Source organism: Cupressus sempervirens, chromosome 5, assembly GCF_028749045.1.
Source record: "Cupressus sempervirens isolate cs-2001-9-10 chromosome 5, ASM2874904v1, whole genome shotgun sequence".
Lineage (NCBI taxonomy): Eukaryota > Viridiplantae > Streptophyta > Pinopsida > Cupressales > Cupressaceae > Cupressus > Cupressus sempervirens.
This window is the reverse complement of record NC_143122.1, coordinates 374,373,124-374,388,841: the sequence shown is the minus strand read 5'-3', so window position 1 is coordinate 374,388,841 and position 15,718 is coordinate 374,373,124. Positions and strand designations below refer to the sequence as shown.

The window sequence follows — 15,718 nt, the reverse complement described above, 5'->3', positions numbered from 1 at the left end:
CAGGGCACGTTTTTGCACAAAAGTGCCTTATGTTTGATCATATTTCTCCATCAAATCTTTAAAGTGTTGTCTCAAGGTAAGTTCTAGGGTATAACATTCATTTTCAGCCTGTTTACAACTCTTTTCAAGCTGCATTTGATGCCTTGGATACCATTTTTGATATGCATTGCATATTGCTTGGTCAAAATGGTTGCTATTATTATGCATTTTTAATCTCCAACTACCTATACTTGGAAAGGTACGAAGTTTTACTCAAGAATGCAGTCATTTTGCAAGGATTGAGTCAAGATTTGAAGTCAATTTAACTCTTATTCATGCAATCTTTTTAAATCCAAAAATCTCATTGGCTTCATTTTCAGATTTTGCATAAGAGGTTTTCATGATGAAAAAAGGTCAGATTCTTTACCAATTTCATAGGGCTTTGTTGTATATATTTGTTCTTTTGTTTATGCAAGTGATTTCATTTCAATTTTCAGATTTGTATAATGTATATGATGTGCTTCTATTTTCTGTCTAAATTCTCCAAGTTGCATGTGCAAGTACTTTATCTTACTTGTACATGTAGTCGGGATTAAAAACTCTGTTATTGAAAAAAAAAATCATGAAAAGTGAGCTCATTTACCACATGCTTTTGCATCTGAAAACCCTACCTTTATGCTTGTATGCACTTCATTTGCGCTTTTTATATTGCTGCCTTGTGACTTAAAACTCATGCTGGTGGTTGCTTGCACGTTTCCTTACGATGAAAACATAAGAATTCATAAGTAGATGTTATGCTTCCCATTATCTATACATTTTCCATGTATACCGAAAACCCATATTTGGCTTTTATCACCATTTAAGCACTCATTTTGAGCTCAAATTTTTGTCCATTCGCTGTCTCAAATGTTTCCAACCATACACCGTGTGCAATGCTCCCAAAAAACCTTGTTTTTTAGTTTTTCCCCCATTTAAAGAGCTGATTTTATGCATGCAAGGAAGAAAGAGCAACACAACGCAAGTATGATCACATAATGGAGCCTACAAGGAGGTGAAAGAATGATTGCAAACATAAAATGCTTTCAAGAGAAAAATGGTCAATGAACACTCAACGAAACAATCAAGGATGCATATTCATATTCTGGTCCGAGATGCTTCCACCAACCTAAGCACATCATTCATAAAGCATTCCTTTAGTAGCATGAAGACCAAAAATGTTGATGCAATAGATGTTGTGTCTTGTTAGACACTTCAAATATTTTCATCATGTAGTAATTTGTAATCGACATATTGCATGTAATGAAAAAACAAGATGTAATTGCATGTGGTAGTTGTTGATCTCTAAGCCTGAGTTTCCTATTAGTGTCTAACACTTAGTCATTTCTAGGGTAGAGTTGGACGGTCATCACTGCGACCAAGCCATCTAGAGAAGGCCGAGCTCTGAAAGGACTTGTCTATCTATCAATACATGGTGAGCAAGTCAAAGGTTGCCGAGCACCCTAGTTGAGACCGAGCAAGCATACAAGCCTAGTAATTCAGTTGAGACTAAGCAAGCAGAAAGTCAGTTATTGCCAAGTGAACAAAATATGTGGAGGCCAATTGACAACATGAATGTTAGTTATGACCGAGCATTAGAACATTCAAGTGTTGAGTAAACCATTATTGACATATGAGTTTGTAATTGCACAAACACTTATGTAATTCATTCTAGCCAACCTCTATACGACACTTAAGGATCAAAGAGATAATTAAGGAGGAAATTAAGTATTTTGTCAGAAGGTATTGATCCCTAGGCAAACAAAATTACCAGTCAGAAAATCAGAATGGAAAATGACGAAAAGGATGAAATATATATCGTTGATCCTAATCTAGAACCTTCGAGGATTATCTATTTAAGAATGATTCCTAACCTAAAAATTGCATAGAGAGTGTGTGTGAGTCATATGAAGCGAAGTGAAAAAGTGAACAAGCTAAGTACAGAGCGAAGGAGTTTAGATAGTGCAACCAGAGCAGTGAAGGACAGAATAGACAATCAGATAAGGAGATCAGATTTTGGAGAGAGGAGATCTGTAATCAGCTTTTAGAGAAAACCGAAGGGTCAGGTACTGAATCAATTCTAATAGATTGAGTCAGGGCAAATCTCTTAACAAAGTGGTTCTAACAGACCTACTTCAAGTCTCCTAATAGAGTGCTTACTTTATTGTAAGTGTAAAAGCTTTTCACAAGGTAAGACCTAACAGTCTTAAATGCTTTTGACGGAGCAAACCCCTCACATGGTAGATCATCTGATATGATCAAATTGTAACCCTAGTAGGTTAACTTTGTTGTTGCAATAGTGAAGATTTGTGGGTTTCATCCCCACCCTAGTTTTACATTCATACTGAAGTGTTCCTGGGTAACCAAAATCATTATGTTATGTGTTAATGATTTTCATGGATGTTATGCTTAGATAGATTTCATTTCAGCATTACATATTTATGGTTTTATGGTATAAGTTTATAGATATGAGATGGATTAGGCGTGAAATGTTTTAGCAGAGAAAGGTATTATAAATCCTGATTCACGCCTCCCCTCGTCCGCCCCCTTCTTAGTATCTTGTTTCCCATTAAGATTCCCAACAATGGTATCACATGCAATGTTGTAACATATAATCAGGTTGCAAGTGCATTAGGCACACAACTTTGAATAAGTCAAAGTTAGAAGTTTGTTAGGGAATAAATTAAGGTGGTAAAAGGTTTTTCCTTTTTTTCTCCACCTTTCCCTCCACTCTTTTCCTATATAAAAGAGGGAGCTCATTGTAAATAATCATCATTAGGCAACACAAGAAAATGTTTTCAATTTGTATTATGCACTTTGAGACTTTGTGGTTGGATGTAAATCTGATTTGCATTCAATAAAAGAGGCAGGTTATTTTGAGACTTTGTGCCAACCCAACCTGTTTTGTGACAATATTTTCTTGAATTGGTTGCGAGTTTTACTCATTTGCTGAAGAGGTATTTGAATTCAATTGTGCTTACTTTGAACTGCCTATTGCTTTTTGTAATGTCCCTTGCTAGATTTCCTTGGAATTAAGGAACAACTAACCCATTTCCTACAAATCTTGATTGTTGATCTCATTGTTAATTTGTATGATAAGGATGACAAGAGTAATAACTAGTATCAATTGCAGCTATTTCTAGTGACTGTAGACTTTTCAACGTGACTCCTACGTAATGATTCCTTAAATGATATTATCACCAATGAGTAAGCATCCAATGTAATTGTATACATAACGATCATTAATTAGATATTATGTGTTGCATATGAGGTAAAGTCTCTGACATATTCATCTACATGATTTTCATACCAATTCCTAACTTGACTATTTACAAGTGTATAGTCTTCATAATAACTAGTGCTTACATTCCTTAGTTTAATAGCTGGGTATAAATTAACATATCAATTATTCTTCTTCCATGTAATGGCTTGATGACATAACTATCACAATATTATGTTGATAATGATGTATTTGGAATCAAATAAGTTCTTGGCATCCACATATGGGAATAGACACATGCATGAAATTGTATTGGAACCGATTATTATCTCCTTAGTCGCTGATTGGGTTAGTGTACAAGGTGAAATGTGAAGCAATCATATAAGGGCTCAACTACTTCACATTTTGGGGGTTGATTAACCTTGTACCTCGAAGGGAAGTTAAGAAGTTAAGGAGATTAATTAGATATTATGTGTTGCATACGAGATAGAGTCTCTCACATATTCCTCTACATGATTTTCATACTGATTCCTAACTTGAATATTTACAGGTGTATAGTCTCCATAATAACTAGTGCTTACATTCCTTAGTTTAATAGCTGGGTATGAATTAACATATCAATTATTCTTCTTCCATGTAATGGCTTGATGGCATAACTATCACAATATTATGTTGATAATGATGTATTTGGAATCAACTAATTCATGGCGTCCACATATGGGATTAGAGTCATTAGACACATGCATGAAATTGTATTGGAACCGATTATTATCTCCTTAGTCGCTGATTGGGTTAGTGTACAAGGTGAAATGTGAAGCAATCATATAAGGGCTCAACTACTTCACATTTCGGCCTCTAAGGGAAATTTAAGGAGATTGATCCTTTCAATCTCAACTTTAAGGTAATAGATCTAAGAAGATTTGTGCCAACCCAATGATGAAGGAGCACTAATGCAAACAAAGATCTAATGGTTATAGAGTTGGAAACAAAATGCCAAATGTTTAAAACCCTAAGGTAGCTAGAGCTATGGAGTGTAGCAATGAAAGTAGATGTGCAACGCAAAGTTGAATGTATGGAAATGGAAATGTGTATTTACTATGGAGAAGGAAGGAAAACTCACCTTGCAAAATACAAACCTGAAAACAGACTATCAAACGATCTTCGGAACTGTTGAATCTTGCTTATTGGACTGAAAACTTTGAGATCTACAAAACCCATAAATCGTTCGGTTGTCTGTCAAGGTTGAAATGGAGAAGCAAGGTGTAATGTCCCCTTTCTAGAGCACGATCCAATAAGAATAATAAGTAAGATTAAATAAATAATTAAAAATAATAAAATAATACATAGTTGTAAACAAATAACATTATAATTATATTAAATAAAAGAAAAATGAATTTAATATTAGAAGAGCTTAATGTTTATCATATTGTATAATACATTTAATTAAATATAAGTACTACTAAATAATGATATTAAAATATAATTAGAGTTATGACCAAAATGCATGTCTGAAGGGACACAACCACACAATGTAAAGTTATTTATAGCTGGTCTTTAAGACATTCGATGGGAGGAAAAAAATATAAGAACAAGTAGCAGATTATTCAGGGAAGAGAAGAATATAAAAGAGAGGAATATCAAAAATATACGCAGAGAAGTAATCGGCAAAAAAGAAAACATTGAAACAATTCAGAATCCATTAGATCACTGAGACGGGCAAGTGCCGATGAAGGGATCAGAGAAACTTAAACTTTGAACACTTATTCCTTAGCAAATATATCATGGGGGAACATCATTGCATTGGATAAGAAACATTCCATACATCAATAACTCAAAGAAGGAAATGTAGGAACATTAGTGTACATGGAGTAGAGAAATATATTGATCACTGTCATTGGAATGATATTGCTTACTACACACAACAAAACCAAACACATCAGCACCATATAAATAGCAGAAAAAGGAGAAGTTCAGGGATTAGAATTTGTATTCAGAAAAAAATAACAATGGAATGGAGGATTGATATTTTGTCAATCAGCATGTGTAGTATACACACAATGCTGGAAACAACATAGTGACAGCCGATAGATCACAAAGACCATCGGAGATTCATTGAGGAACATTACACCAAAGTAACAAGAATCGGAATCATAACATCATCAAATAGAAGTTAAAACTTAACATACATAAACATGGAACATAAAATCCATCACATATGTAACTATGTTATCTAAAATGTAAATTGTAGGCTAGCTGAAGTAAATAGAAATCAAATGATCACAATGATTTAAATCATAGAATGTATGTAAGATGATCCATAAGACATCAAATCATAAATGTATGTAAGAATCTAAGATGAAGATCCATGAAAGTTTGAAACATATGTCTATCAATGATTCAGTATCAATATCTGTAAACAAAATATAAAAACAAGGCTCCAGGTCAAGCCTCAGACTCATAGTCATCATCATCATCCTCAACATCATCCTGAAGCTCGGCTGCAGCCTCAGCCTCAGCCTCTGAGTATCCAGTCTGCCTAGTAGCAAGGCGTCTAATGTAGGTCCTAGAGGACTGCCGAGCCATATCTCCCGCGTGTAAGATGGGCTCATGAACGTCGCTAGGGCCTGTGCCTGTGCGTGCACGTGTGCGTCTACCAATGCCTGAAGAACGTGCTCTAGCTGCCTCAGCCTCTATATCCACCTGGTCAACCCACACACGGTCTTCCTCAGTGAAGACTGGATCCACAACCTCTGTGAGCCACTCTGATTCTGGATCAATCTCCTCTAGAATGATCGGAGAGGAGTCAGTGCCCAAAATCTGTCTGATCCTAAGACGGAGGTTGTAATGAACAAAGACAATATCATTCAACTTCTGCACTGTCAACCTGTTTCTCCTCTTCGAATGGATGTGCTCGAACATGGACCAACTGCGCTCACATCCAGAAGCGCTGCTTGGCTGACTCAGAATACGAATGGCAATTTTTTGAAGTTTTGGGGTTGTGGCCCCGAACATTTGCCACCATCTATCTGCAATAAGGGAAAAATTGAAAATAGAAACAATTAGTCTCATTTACAAATTACAAGTTAACTCTAAAATTACATAATCAACTTTAAGATTAGAATCTAGATTCATGAACATTGAATATATTATTTAATTTTTACCTGGCTGTAGTGTTGTCTGAGCATTTATGGCCATCCTGCTAGAGAAAAGTGGCCTCTCTTTATTGTTGAACTGGTCTAGCTCAACAATCGCAGCAACGCTATCTTCATCGCTACTCAACCTCTGAATCACTGTGTATAAGCCAGTGAGAACCTCCGCATCCGCCTTGAACTCAGGACGGAAACGATATGCCGGATTCAGAAAGTAAGCTGCTGCATGGATGGGTCGATGGAGCTGATTCTGCCATCTCCTATCGATGATGTCCCAAATAGGGCCATACCTCTCCTGCACTCCTGCATATTGGGCTCTGATGGCCTCCTTGGCCCTATCCATGCCCTCATAAATGTAGCCCATAGAGGGCTTCTCCCCATCAGCAGTTCGTAGCAAAGCTACAAGGGGCTCAGTGACCTACATATAAAGTAAAACAAAAAACTTGAGTCAAAACTTAAATATAAAATAATATAACTTAAAGTAAAAGTAAAATACTAAATGTTAAATTGCAATAAATTTACCTGCAGGATTTCTCTAGCGGGTTTCCAAAAACCATCCTCATCAAATATGCAATCCGCCACATCTATCCCTACAGTGGTCGTAGCATAGGAAGAGGAAATCCACTCCCGCCCAACAAACATGCTCCTCAATTCATCCCTTGATGTCAACAAGGACTGCAAGGTGATGAAATTCGAGGCAAACCTCGTGATACCTGGGCGAGCTAACTCTTTGCCTTCTGTGTACTTCCTCATTGTGCTAAGGACAAATGAATGATTATAAATGAATTTGCATATGTTTTTTGCCCTTTCCACACATGACTTGACAAACTCAAGTTTGCCAATTTCCTCCAACATGAGGTCAATGCAATGTGCCGCACAAGGGGACCAAAATATGGTGGGGTGCCTCTCCATCAAAAGTTTACCTACAACAATTTTAAGTCAATTAGAAATTCAAATTTCAAAATTCAAATAAATTTATTTTCAAAACTTGAAAAGTTAAAAGTTTACCTGCAGCAACATAACTTGCTGCATTATCCGTCACCACCTGGATCACATTTTGTTCTTCCACCTCTGCTATGACTTCCTCAATAGCCTCACATAAGTATGTGGCATTTTTTACATGTGCGGAAGCATCAATGGATTTGATGAACATGGTATATCCTACAAGTAACAAAACAATGAATTAGAATATTAAAATTAAATGGATCATCAACAAATTAGCATTCAACAAATCAAAATTTACAATTATGTATGTAGGAAAGTAGAATGATCAATTACCTCCACAGGATACAAGAAAATTGAGGAGTGTTCTATTCCTCCTATCTGTCCAACCATCAGTCATGATGGTGCAACCCTTTGCAATCCACTCCTTTCGGTTCTCCTCGAGCTCAGCCCTCATGTCCTCTACCATCTCATCCAAGAGGTATCCGCTCAACTCAGCCTCAGTTGGGGCTTTAAACCCCGGACCACAAATAGCAACCGCGTCTATCATGTTCTGCCAATAAGGAGCCCTGTCACAAATAAAAATTTAGATGTCAAAGACTCAAATTATAAAACAAGTAAATATAATTAAAGTTTTACTTTTACTTTTAATTTTAACTTTAAAGAAAACAACGAAAAAAGAATCAATTACCTCGCTGCAATAAATGGAATGTTGCAAAAGTACCAAAATTTGCATATCTCCTTTCTGGCAGCATCATGAATTTCCTTGTTCAAACCCATGCCCTCAAGCGTGGGTTGGGAACCAGGAGTAGTGCGGGGCACAAAGTAACTATCCATTCTGTTTTTCCGCACTCTAGGCTGCAATAGGTTGGTGTGGGACTCTGTCTCAGTATGTGACCGACTAGCACTAGCACAAGCAGAAGAACTAGGATAAAAAGGAGGCCTAGAAGAACCCTCTCCAACACAACCTACAGATGCAGAAGCTGATGCAGATGCAGATGTGGATGCGGCTGCAGATGCTGATGCGGGAACATGGGAGCCAATACCCCTTAACCCTTCAAGTTGCATTTTCCTATTGGCTTTGTCTTTTTCAATTTTTTCTAATGCCATTAAGCAAGTGCGTTTTGCCTCAGGAGTTTGGTGAGTGCAAATTGTAACATCGTGTCCAGGTATAGCAGCAATGTGGTATTTCAATCTATAAATACCCCCAGAAGTTATTTTTTCTTTACAAAAAATACATTTTGTTTGATATTTGGTTCTTCCAGGAAACTCTTCGTTATATTTCCAACATTCATCTTTTCTACCCATTGCGAATTTGCAAAAAATGAAAGCAAAGGTTACTGCAATAAAAATTTATATGTAAAATATCAAAGTTTGAAGCTAATAAAAGCTACAAAACAACAAACCCTAGTTTGCAACTTAGTAAAAATAAAGAACATTCAAGATCTAAACTAAAAATCTTGAAAACTATAAAAATTTAACAAAAAATGCATAATACACTAACATGCAAAAAAAAAAAGAGCACTTACCTCTTGCAAATGAGTTGAGGAGTGTTGAGATTGGCTCCCTAATGCTCCCAATGCAATTGATGGCCTCCCCAAATGGATTGCTGATCTCTTTTGTGCTCTTTCTTCTTGCCGGTTAGAAACCTATGGCTTTTCTTTTCTCTTCTTCTCTCTCACTTTTCCTCTCTTCTACTCATGTTAAATAAATAGAAGGCCCTTTAGGGTTATAACAAAGAGAAATGGTCAAAAACAAAGTAAAAAAACCAAGCAATTTTTCAAAATTTTACAACTCTATACTTTATTGGCCACGGGCGATTCCTGCCGATTTTTCCAGGCGATTCATGCGATTTTTTGCCTGAATCGCCTAAATCGGCGATTCAGGCGATTCACTTGAAGAAATCGGCAATGGCGATTTCCGACTCCAAAAAAATCGCCATTGCTGAATCTAATTGCCGAATCGCCGATTCAGGCGATTTTATGGCGATTCTCGTTACTCTGCATTACACGGACTGCCAACAACTCAGAAGATGTCAACACAAGAAGCTGCTAATTGCCAAGGAAGACAAATGGGGAAATGTATAGTATAGAGAGTTAGTAAATTTTTTTCAAAACATGAACACCGATGGAAAATGACAAGCAATATTGTCATCATATTAGTAAGAGAGGCATTTGAATAAGAATCACTAGACACCGGTCATGAGGGCAATGTGCAATGAAATTAAGAAATGATGACAGACTTTGACAATAATTTTTATCTGTTAGCAGCGATGATTGTTTCTGCAGTAATGGGAATCCAAATGGTGACAAAACTAGGACGAGGAATTCACCATAAAGGAATTCAACAAATGATGGAGGAGGCAAAGCAATAGAAAATAATGATATTAAATAATCAAAGAAAGCATCGATATCATCGATACAGGAAAGTTATGATTCCATCAAAGATAATAATATTGGTTGCAATCATATTTGAGGACTTGACCCTTATAATCTTTTGGTGATACTACAATATTGTCATTATTATCAAATAGAGACATTGCAGTACTAAAGTCTGGAAATAAGAAGAGTCTGATTGATCTTATTGATTAAAATAAAAAGGTCAAACACAAACTAATGGTATATATATGAAGGGGCATGTTAGCAATTAAGAGATTACAATAATTAAACACATTACAAAGACAACAATTATCGAGATCTAATCGATAATCATAATTGAAATGAAATAGTGGAATTATTATTAAGGAAAGAATATAATACTTAATAAATATAAGTCAAGTCCTTTGGAAGGTGACTCCCGTTTTAATTGGAAGATATGCAAAAGCATTCATTTCCACTTCAATAATTATGGATTGGAGTTCTTTTAGTATGAACAAATGTAATCCCAAACCCTAATTGAGGATTTTAAGAGCAAATCAAGTAAGTCCTAATAGGGGACATTACACAGGGTTGAAATGACAAGAATGAAATGCATCTCTACTCAACAATGTCAGATCGTGAAACAATTTAGAGTCTACGAAGTTCTGTGAAAAGGGTTTCCGAATTTGTGCTCTATTTTCCCTTCTAGGATCCACAACTTGCAAGAAAAATGGTTTTGTTTTGCTTATGGGGGGTTTGGCTTGGTCAAACCCCAGTTTAGGAATTAACCTTGAAATTGAATTAATTGAAATGCTGGAAATGTAACTAAATGTACTAATTTACCTTACAATAGTATGATTTCTCAAATCAAATGCAATGAGCTCTCTTTGCTAATTGAATTAGATCAAGAGGAATGTGAATGTGGAAGAAGAATGAATGTAGAAGAAGTATGAATGCATGAGATTTTCTCTCCAATGACTTGCAAAAGGATCTCCTTGGATGTACTTGAAGATGACTTGAATGCGTGAACACTTGAATGCTTGAAGACTTGAAGGTTTGAGTGCTAGTGCATGATAAATGCTTAATCGGAATACTTGACTAATGGATGCAAAATGAGGCAAATGGATGGGCTTATAAAGAGGCCATAATAAGCTTTCTCCCATAGACAGACTGTACTTCAAATTTTGCACCCGAGATTAACTTGGACTCGGGACCTAAAAAACGAACCCAAAATAGGTCCCAAGTAGGGACACATTGCATCCCTAATTGAGCCAATAGGGACACACTGAGTCCTTGATTGAGTAGAGATTGCTAACCTAGCCCTAAAACCCTTGGGATTCCCTTGGGGTCTCAAAACCGGTCCCGGTCTTTCGAAATCATGTATAATTTTTCAATAAAAGTTAGTTTCGGTGTAGAAAATAGATTCCAAGTGATTTGTGGAAGGCAAGGGAGAACCCAAGTGGATAGATCCTACGTCGAGTTTTACTCCATGAAATAGGAATACTAAGGAGAATCTATTAGGTCCTACCCTAATTGTGCCTAGGAGAAATGAGAAGAAATAAGAAGAGAAGGGGAGAAATGCAAATAAAAGATGACTCTGCCTTAAATGGGTGCTAAACCATCATTACATTGAAGTGCTTCTAATTTAAGACGGTATAGTTAGATATTTCCAAAATGTTATGTGCAATGTGATATGTGTTATAGAAATAGATCTGCAAATGTAGGCTACAAATACTTAGAGTGATTATATATTTATACTAAGATGTTTCATTCTATTTGAGAGTCTCATTGGATCAGTTATAAATTTTTTTTTATTGTGATCATTACTATAGTGACTTGCAAGTAATATTTAATGCTTGGATGTTGAAGACGATTTGTAATTTGCTATAGTTGCCTCTAAAAGTGGGTTGTCTTATAACTACAATTGCTGCTAGTAGCTGTCGAATAGTGGACGGATATTGTATCCCCCGAATGTGAACATCAATAGGAAATAGAATTTATTTAATACTCCATGATATCACTCAAATCTCTTCCCTATCTATTGTTATTTTTTTTATTTCGATGGATATGGAATTCCTATTTGATCGTATAGATTTTCTGATTTTGGTGTTGTTGCGTATTCCTTCCTAAGTTCCCTATTCCTCCCTGCTTAGAATGATTAATTCTAATTTCCTTATGTATTCATCCTCACATAATGGTTAAATTTTTTAAATACATGTTCATTCTTCATTTGCTTCTCAAGAGATACATTCTAATTTCTATTTCCTTTGAATATTGTTTGTCGATACTAATAAATCTTATTACTGATTGGAAAGATGAATTAATGGCCAATGCCCTTCATTAACAATCATTGTTGCGTTTAGCTTATTTTATTTCATATCTTCTATATCCATATTAATAGAATAATACCATGTTATTCGCTCTTGACTGATTGAGACATTGTTGGTATTAGTTGTATTGATTTGTTGTTTTTCTTCCTTTTGAATAAAAGTATGGTTTAGTCAAATATCTTTCCTCAACATTCATTATTCTTTGATATATTCATAATGTTATTGGAATAGTATATTGTTTAATTTCATTGTAATCATCCTTTTATATATTTAATTAATATATATTAAATTGATTATATTAATATATTATATAACATTATTAGTTGATAAATCTCTTATCTTATTATATTGAAAAAGTATATTTTATGATTGTGTTGATAGTAGATTTCATTATATGTAATGTTCCCATTATAAAATAAATAATAAATTAAACTTTGTAACGGGCTGATTGATTTAATTTATCTCGGACCCATTTTTATTTTGTTTCCAAAGTTTGTGTCGCCGTCGGCTATCTTTGTACACCCTCGGAAGGGTTTTCCCGACGGGTATTTAAGCATGGCTTGTAGGAAGTCTGTAGGTAGGCTTTGGATTATATTTTCTTTGTACTGCGAATTCTTGTTGGAGTTCGGGATTGTTCGCCATTTCGGAAGTGAAAGATCTTCCTTATTTGGCTCGTGTGGTTTCGGTGAGATCCAACCCTCACCCTATTTTGTTGTTGCATGCATCTCTTCGCTCAGATCTGGCAAATTGGAGCACCATCTGTTGGCAATTATCACTCACATTCAAATCTCTATTATTGTGTGATTTTTTTAATCAGGACCTATTGTGTTTGTGTATGAACAAGAGCGTATTCTGTTTGGATTCCGATACCTATCTATGTGGCTTCCTGACATTTCTGTACTGCTCATACCTTTACCATACGGCCCCCATCCTTCCAAATCATTGCATGGCTTATGCCCTTCCTGCCACTGTACGACTTACTACCGTACGGCCTCCAATTCATTGGTATGGCCTCTAGTTCATCCATACGGTCTTCAAACATTACCGTACAACTGCTTACTTCCTTGTACGGTCGACATAGTCCTTTGACCTGTCTCCTTGTTCCCATACGACATCTAATTCCACCGTATGGCTGCTCTTCTTTCACGTACGGCTCGGCAAATCTCCTCCATACGGCACAACAATCCCTCACCATACGACCTAGTTAATTTCATTATTTGAGCCATCCAATTCTTACTGTACGACTTAGTGATACTTACCATACGATCTCTGTGGCCTTTGTACGGACTCCTGTTCGTCATTTCCTCACACTTGCATCGTACACCATCCATACGACATCCCCTTGTAGGGCATACACACCATTATCCAATTGATTCATTTACCAGAGGAGGTTGGAAACATCATAGTGGTATCAGAGCGCTTCAATCCTACAAGCCTGTGGATAGTGAATGAGAGTTTATAGCTGGAAGAGAAGGACACATTCCGTTGATTGAATGGCTGATGAACGGGAACCGACCGCTGCCAAACTCATGGCATTACTGAGGGAACTTGTTAGGAATCAGGCACAAATCACTGATATGCAACGACTTATGGAAGAAACTCTCAAGAAGTTGGTGGAGAACAAAATATCTGGAGAACAAAATGGTCACATCGCGGACTCGGTGTCAGGTAAATCAAACCCTTAGCTAGCATGCTCTTGACCTTCCATGCCGACTTTTCCACTACAAATGGAGGCACAACACGGAGAGAGACAACCAAACTTCGAAGAGATGAGAAAAGACTAGAAGAATGCAAACCTTGAAGAAGATATATCCTACAAAGATTACGCAGATTTGATAATGAGATATTCGGGAGGCGAAAACAGAGGATACTTTAACGATGATCTAAGGAGAAAGTTGAGTAAGGTAAATCTGTCTCCAATTGACGGATCGGGTTCCATATCAGTGCAAGCGTGGGTAATGAAAGCTGATACCTACTTCCAGCTGAATCCTATGCCAGAAGAAGCAATCAAATTTGCCGTGTTGCATTTGGAGGGAGTTGCGTAGGAATGGTGGCACCATGGCACCATCACATTAGGGCATGATCCAATAAAGACTTATGTGGAATTCACGGAAAAATTGATAGAACGATTTGATGGTAAAGATCCGGAGCATCATCCTCATCCTCTCGAAGTTACACATTCTAAACTGCCGATGTTTCCGAGGGACAAACCTCTGCCCAAGAAGCCGTCGTTGGATGAAGCTACCAGATAGGAACTCCGAAGGAAGAAATTGTGTTTCAATTGCAAGGGACCTTGGGAGCTTGGCCACCGATGCCTTGGGAAAGGGAAGATCCACTACATTGAGTTCGTATCTGATGATGAGGACGAACACGAATATGAAGAAATGCCGACTAAAGATAACTCACCCCACAATGACACCAACATCAGTTCGAATCGTACGAAGAGAATTGCCACTCTGTTACAACGCAGAGGAACCATTGCCTTGGCCGGTAGCCCGAGGTGCATGGCTTTTCGTGTACGGGGTACCCTTCAAGGACAAAGTGTTACGGTGATGTTGGATAGCAGAGCTACTCTAAATTTCATAAACTCATCCTTGATAAAATGAAAAAGTCTCCCTACGGAGGCGCAGACAGGTTTTCAGGTCAAGGTAGCCGGAGGGACTTTCTTGCCCTGCATGCACCTTGTTCCTCAGTTGAGTATCACTATGGCGAATCACATGGTGATTGAGGACTTCTTCATAGTGGACCTGACCGACATGGAAGTTATTCTTGGCATATAGTGGATGGAGATGCTTGACAAATACACTCGGAGTTTCAAATGGATGGACTTCACTTTTGTGGTTGACGGAAAGAAGGTTGTCCTCCGAGGAATGGCAAATGAGGGTCCAAAGGAAGTTTCTGCGCATCGGATGGAGGTAATCTTTCGACACGATGAAGTGGCGTGGGTTGCGGATTGTTTTATCTCTTCGGAACCCATAAAGGGGTGTCAAACACCTCCACAAGATGATGAGCTTTAGGATATTCTAAGTGGACACGATAAAGTTTTCATGGATATTCCTCTTGGCATACCACCACATTGGGGGTCTGAACACACTATTGAGTTGGAATCAGGAGCAAAGCCAGTCATAACCACACTGTACCGCCACCCCAAGAAATTTAAAGATGAGATCGAAAGGGCGATTCAAGAATTACTAGAGAAAGGATGGATCTGTCCTAGTTCTAACCCATTTGCATCATCTGTGGTGTTGGTCAAAAAGGACGGGACGATGCGCATGTGTGTGGACTACCGCGCGTTGAACAAAAAAACAATAAAGAATAGATATCCCATTCCAAAGATAGATTTCCAAAGATAGATGAGTTGTTGGATGAACTGCATGGCGCAGTCTATTTTTCAAAAATAGATCGCTGTTCCGGATACCATTAGATCCGCATGAGGGAAGAAGATGTGGAAAAAATGGCTTTCCATTGTCACTACGAACATTATGAGTTTCTGGTAATGCCATTTAGATTGACCAATGCACCTGCTACATTTCAATCATGCATGAACCACATCTTCAACAAGCAATTGCATAAGTATTTATTGGTATTCTTTGATGATCTTATTTATAGCAGGACATGGGAGGAGCACTTGAAGCATCTGGATGAAGTTCTAAGTATCATGGAGGAACAATCCCTGTTCGCCAAGCAGTCCAAATGTGAATTTGG

At 37.2% G+C, this 15,718-nt stretch overlaps 2 protein-coding genes across 10 annotated transcripts in view; one reads left to right on the top strand and one right to left on the bottom strand.

The window, feature by feature from the left end:
* Window positions 1-15,718, top strand: part of LOC149556311 (tyrosine decarboxylase 2-like) — a 178,777-nt gene that overhangs the window by 53,204 nt on the left and 109,855 nt on the right. The gene's annotated exons all lie outside the window — the stretch shown is intronic.
* Window positions 5,501-8,025, bottom strand: LOC149556315 (uncharacterized). The gene is made up of 5 exons (XM_089830539.1): window positions 7,663-8,025; window positions 7,393-7,545; window positions 6,907-7,307; window positions 6,397-6,802; window positions 5,501-6,261 (listed from the first exon to the last, which is right to left on the bottom strand). Exons 1-5 carry the CDS (start codon window positions 7,874-7,876, stop codon window positions 5,678-5,680), a joined length of 1,758 nt encoding a protein of 585 aa, XP_089686665.1. The 5' UTR covers window positions 7,877-8,025; the 3' UTR covers window positions 5,501-5,677.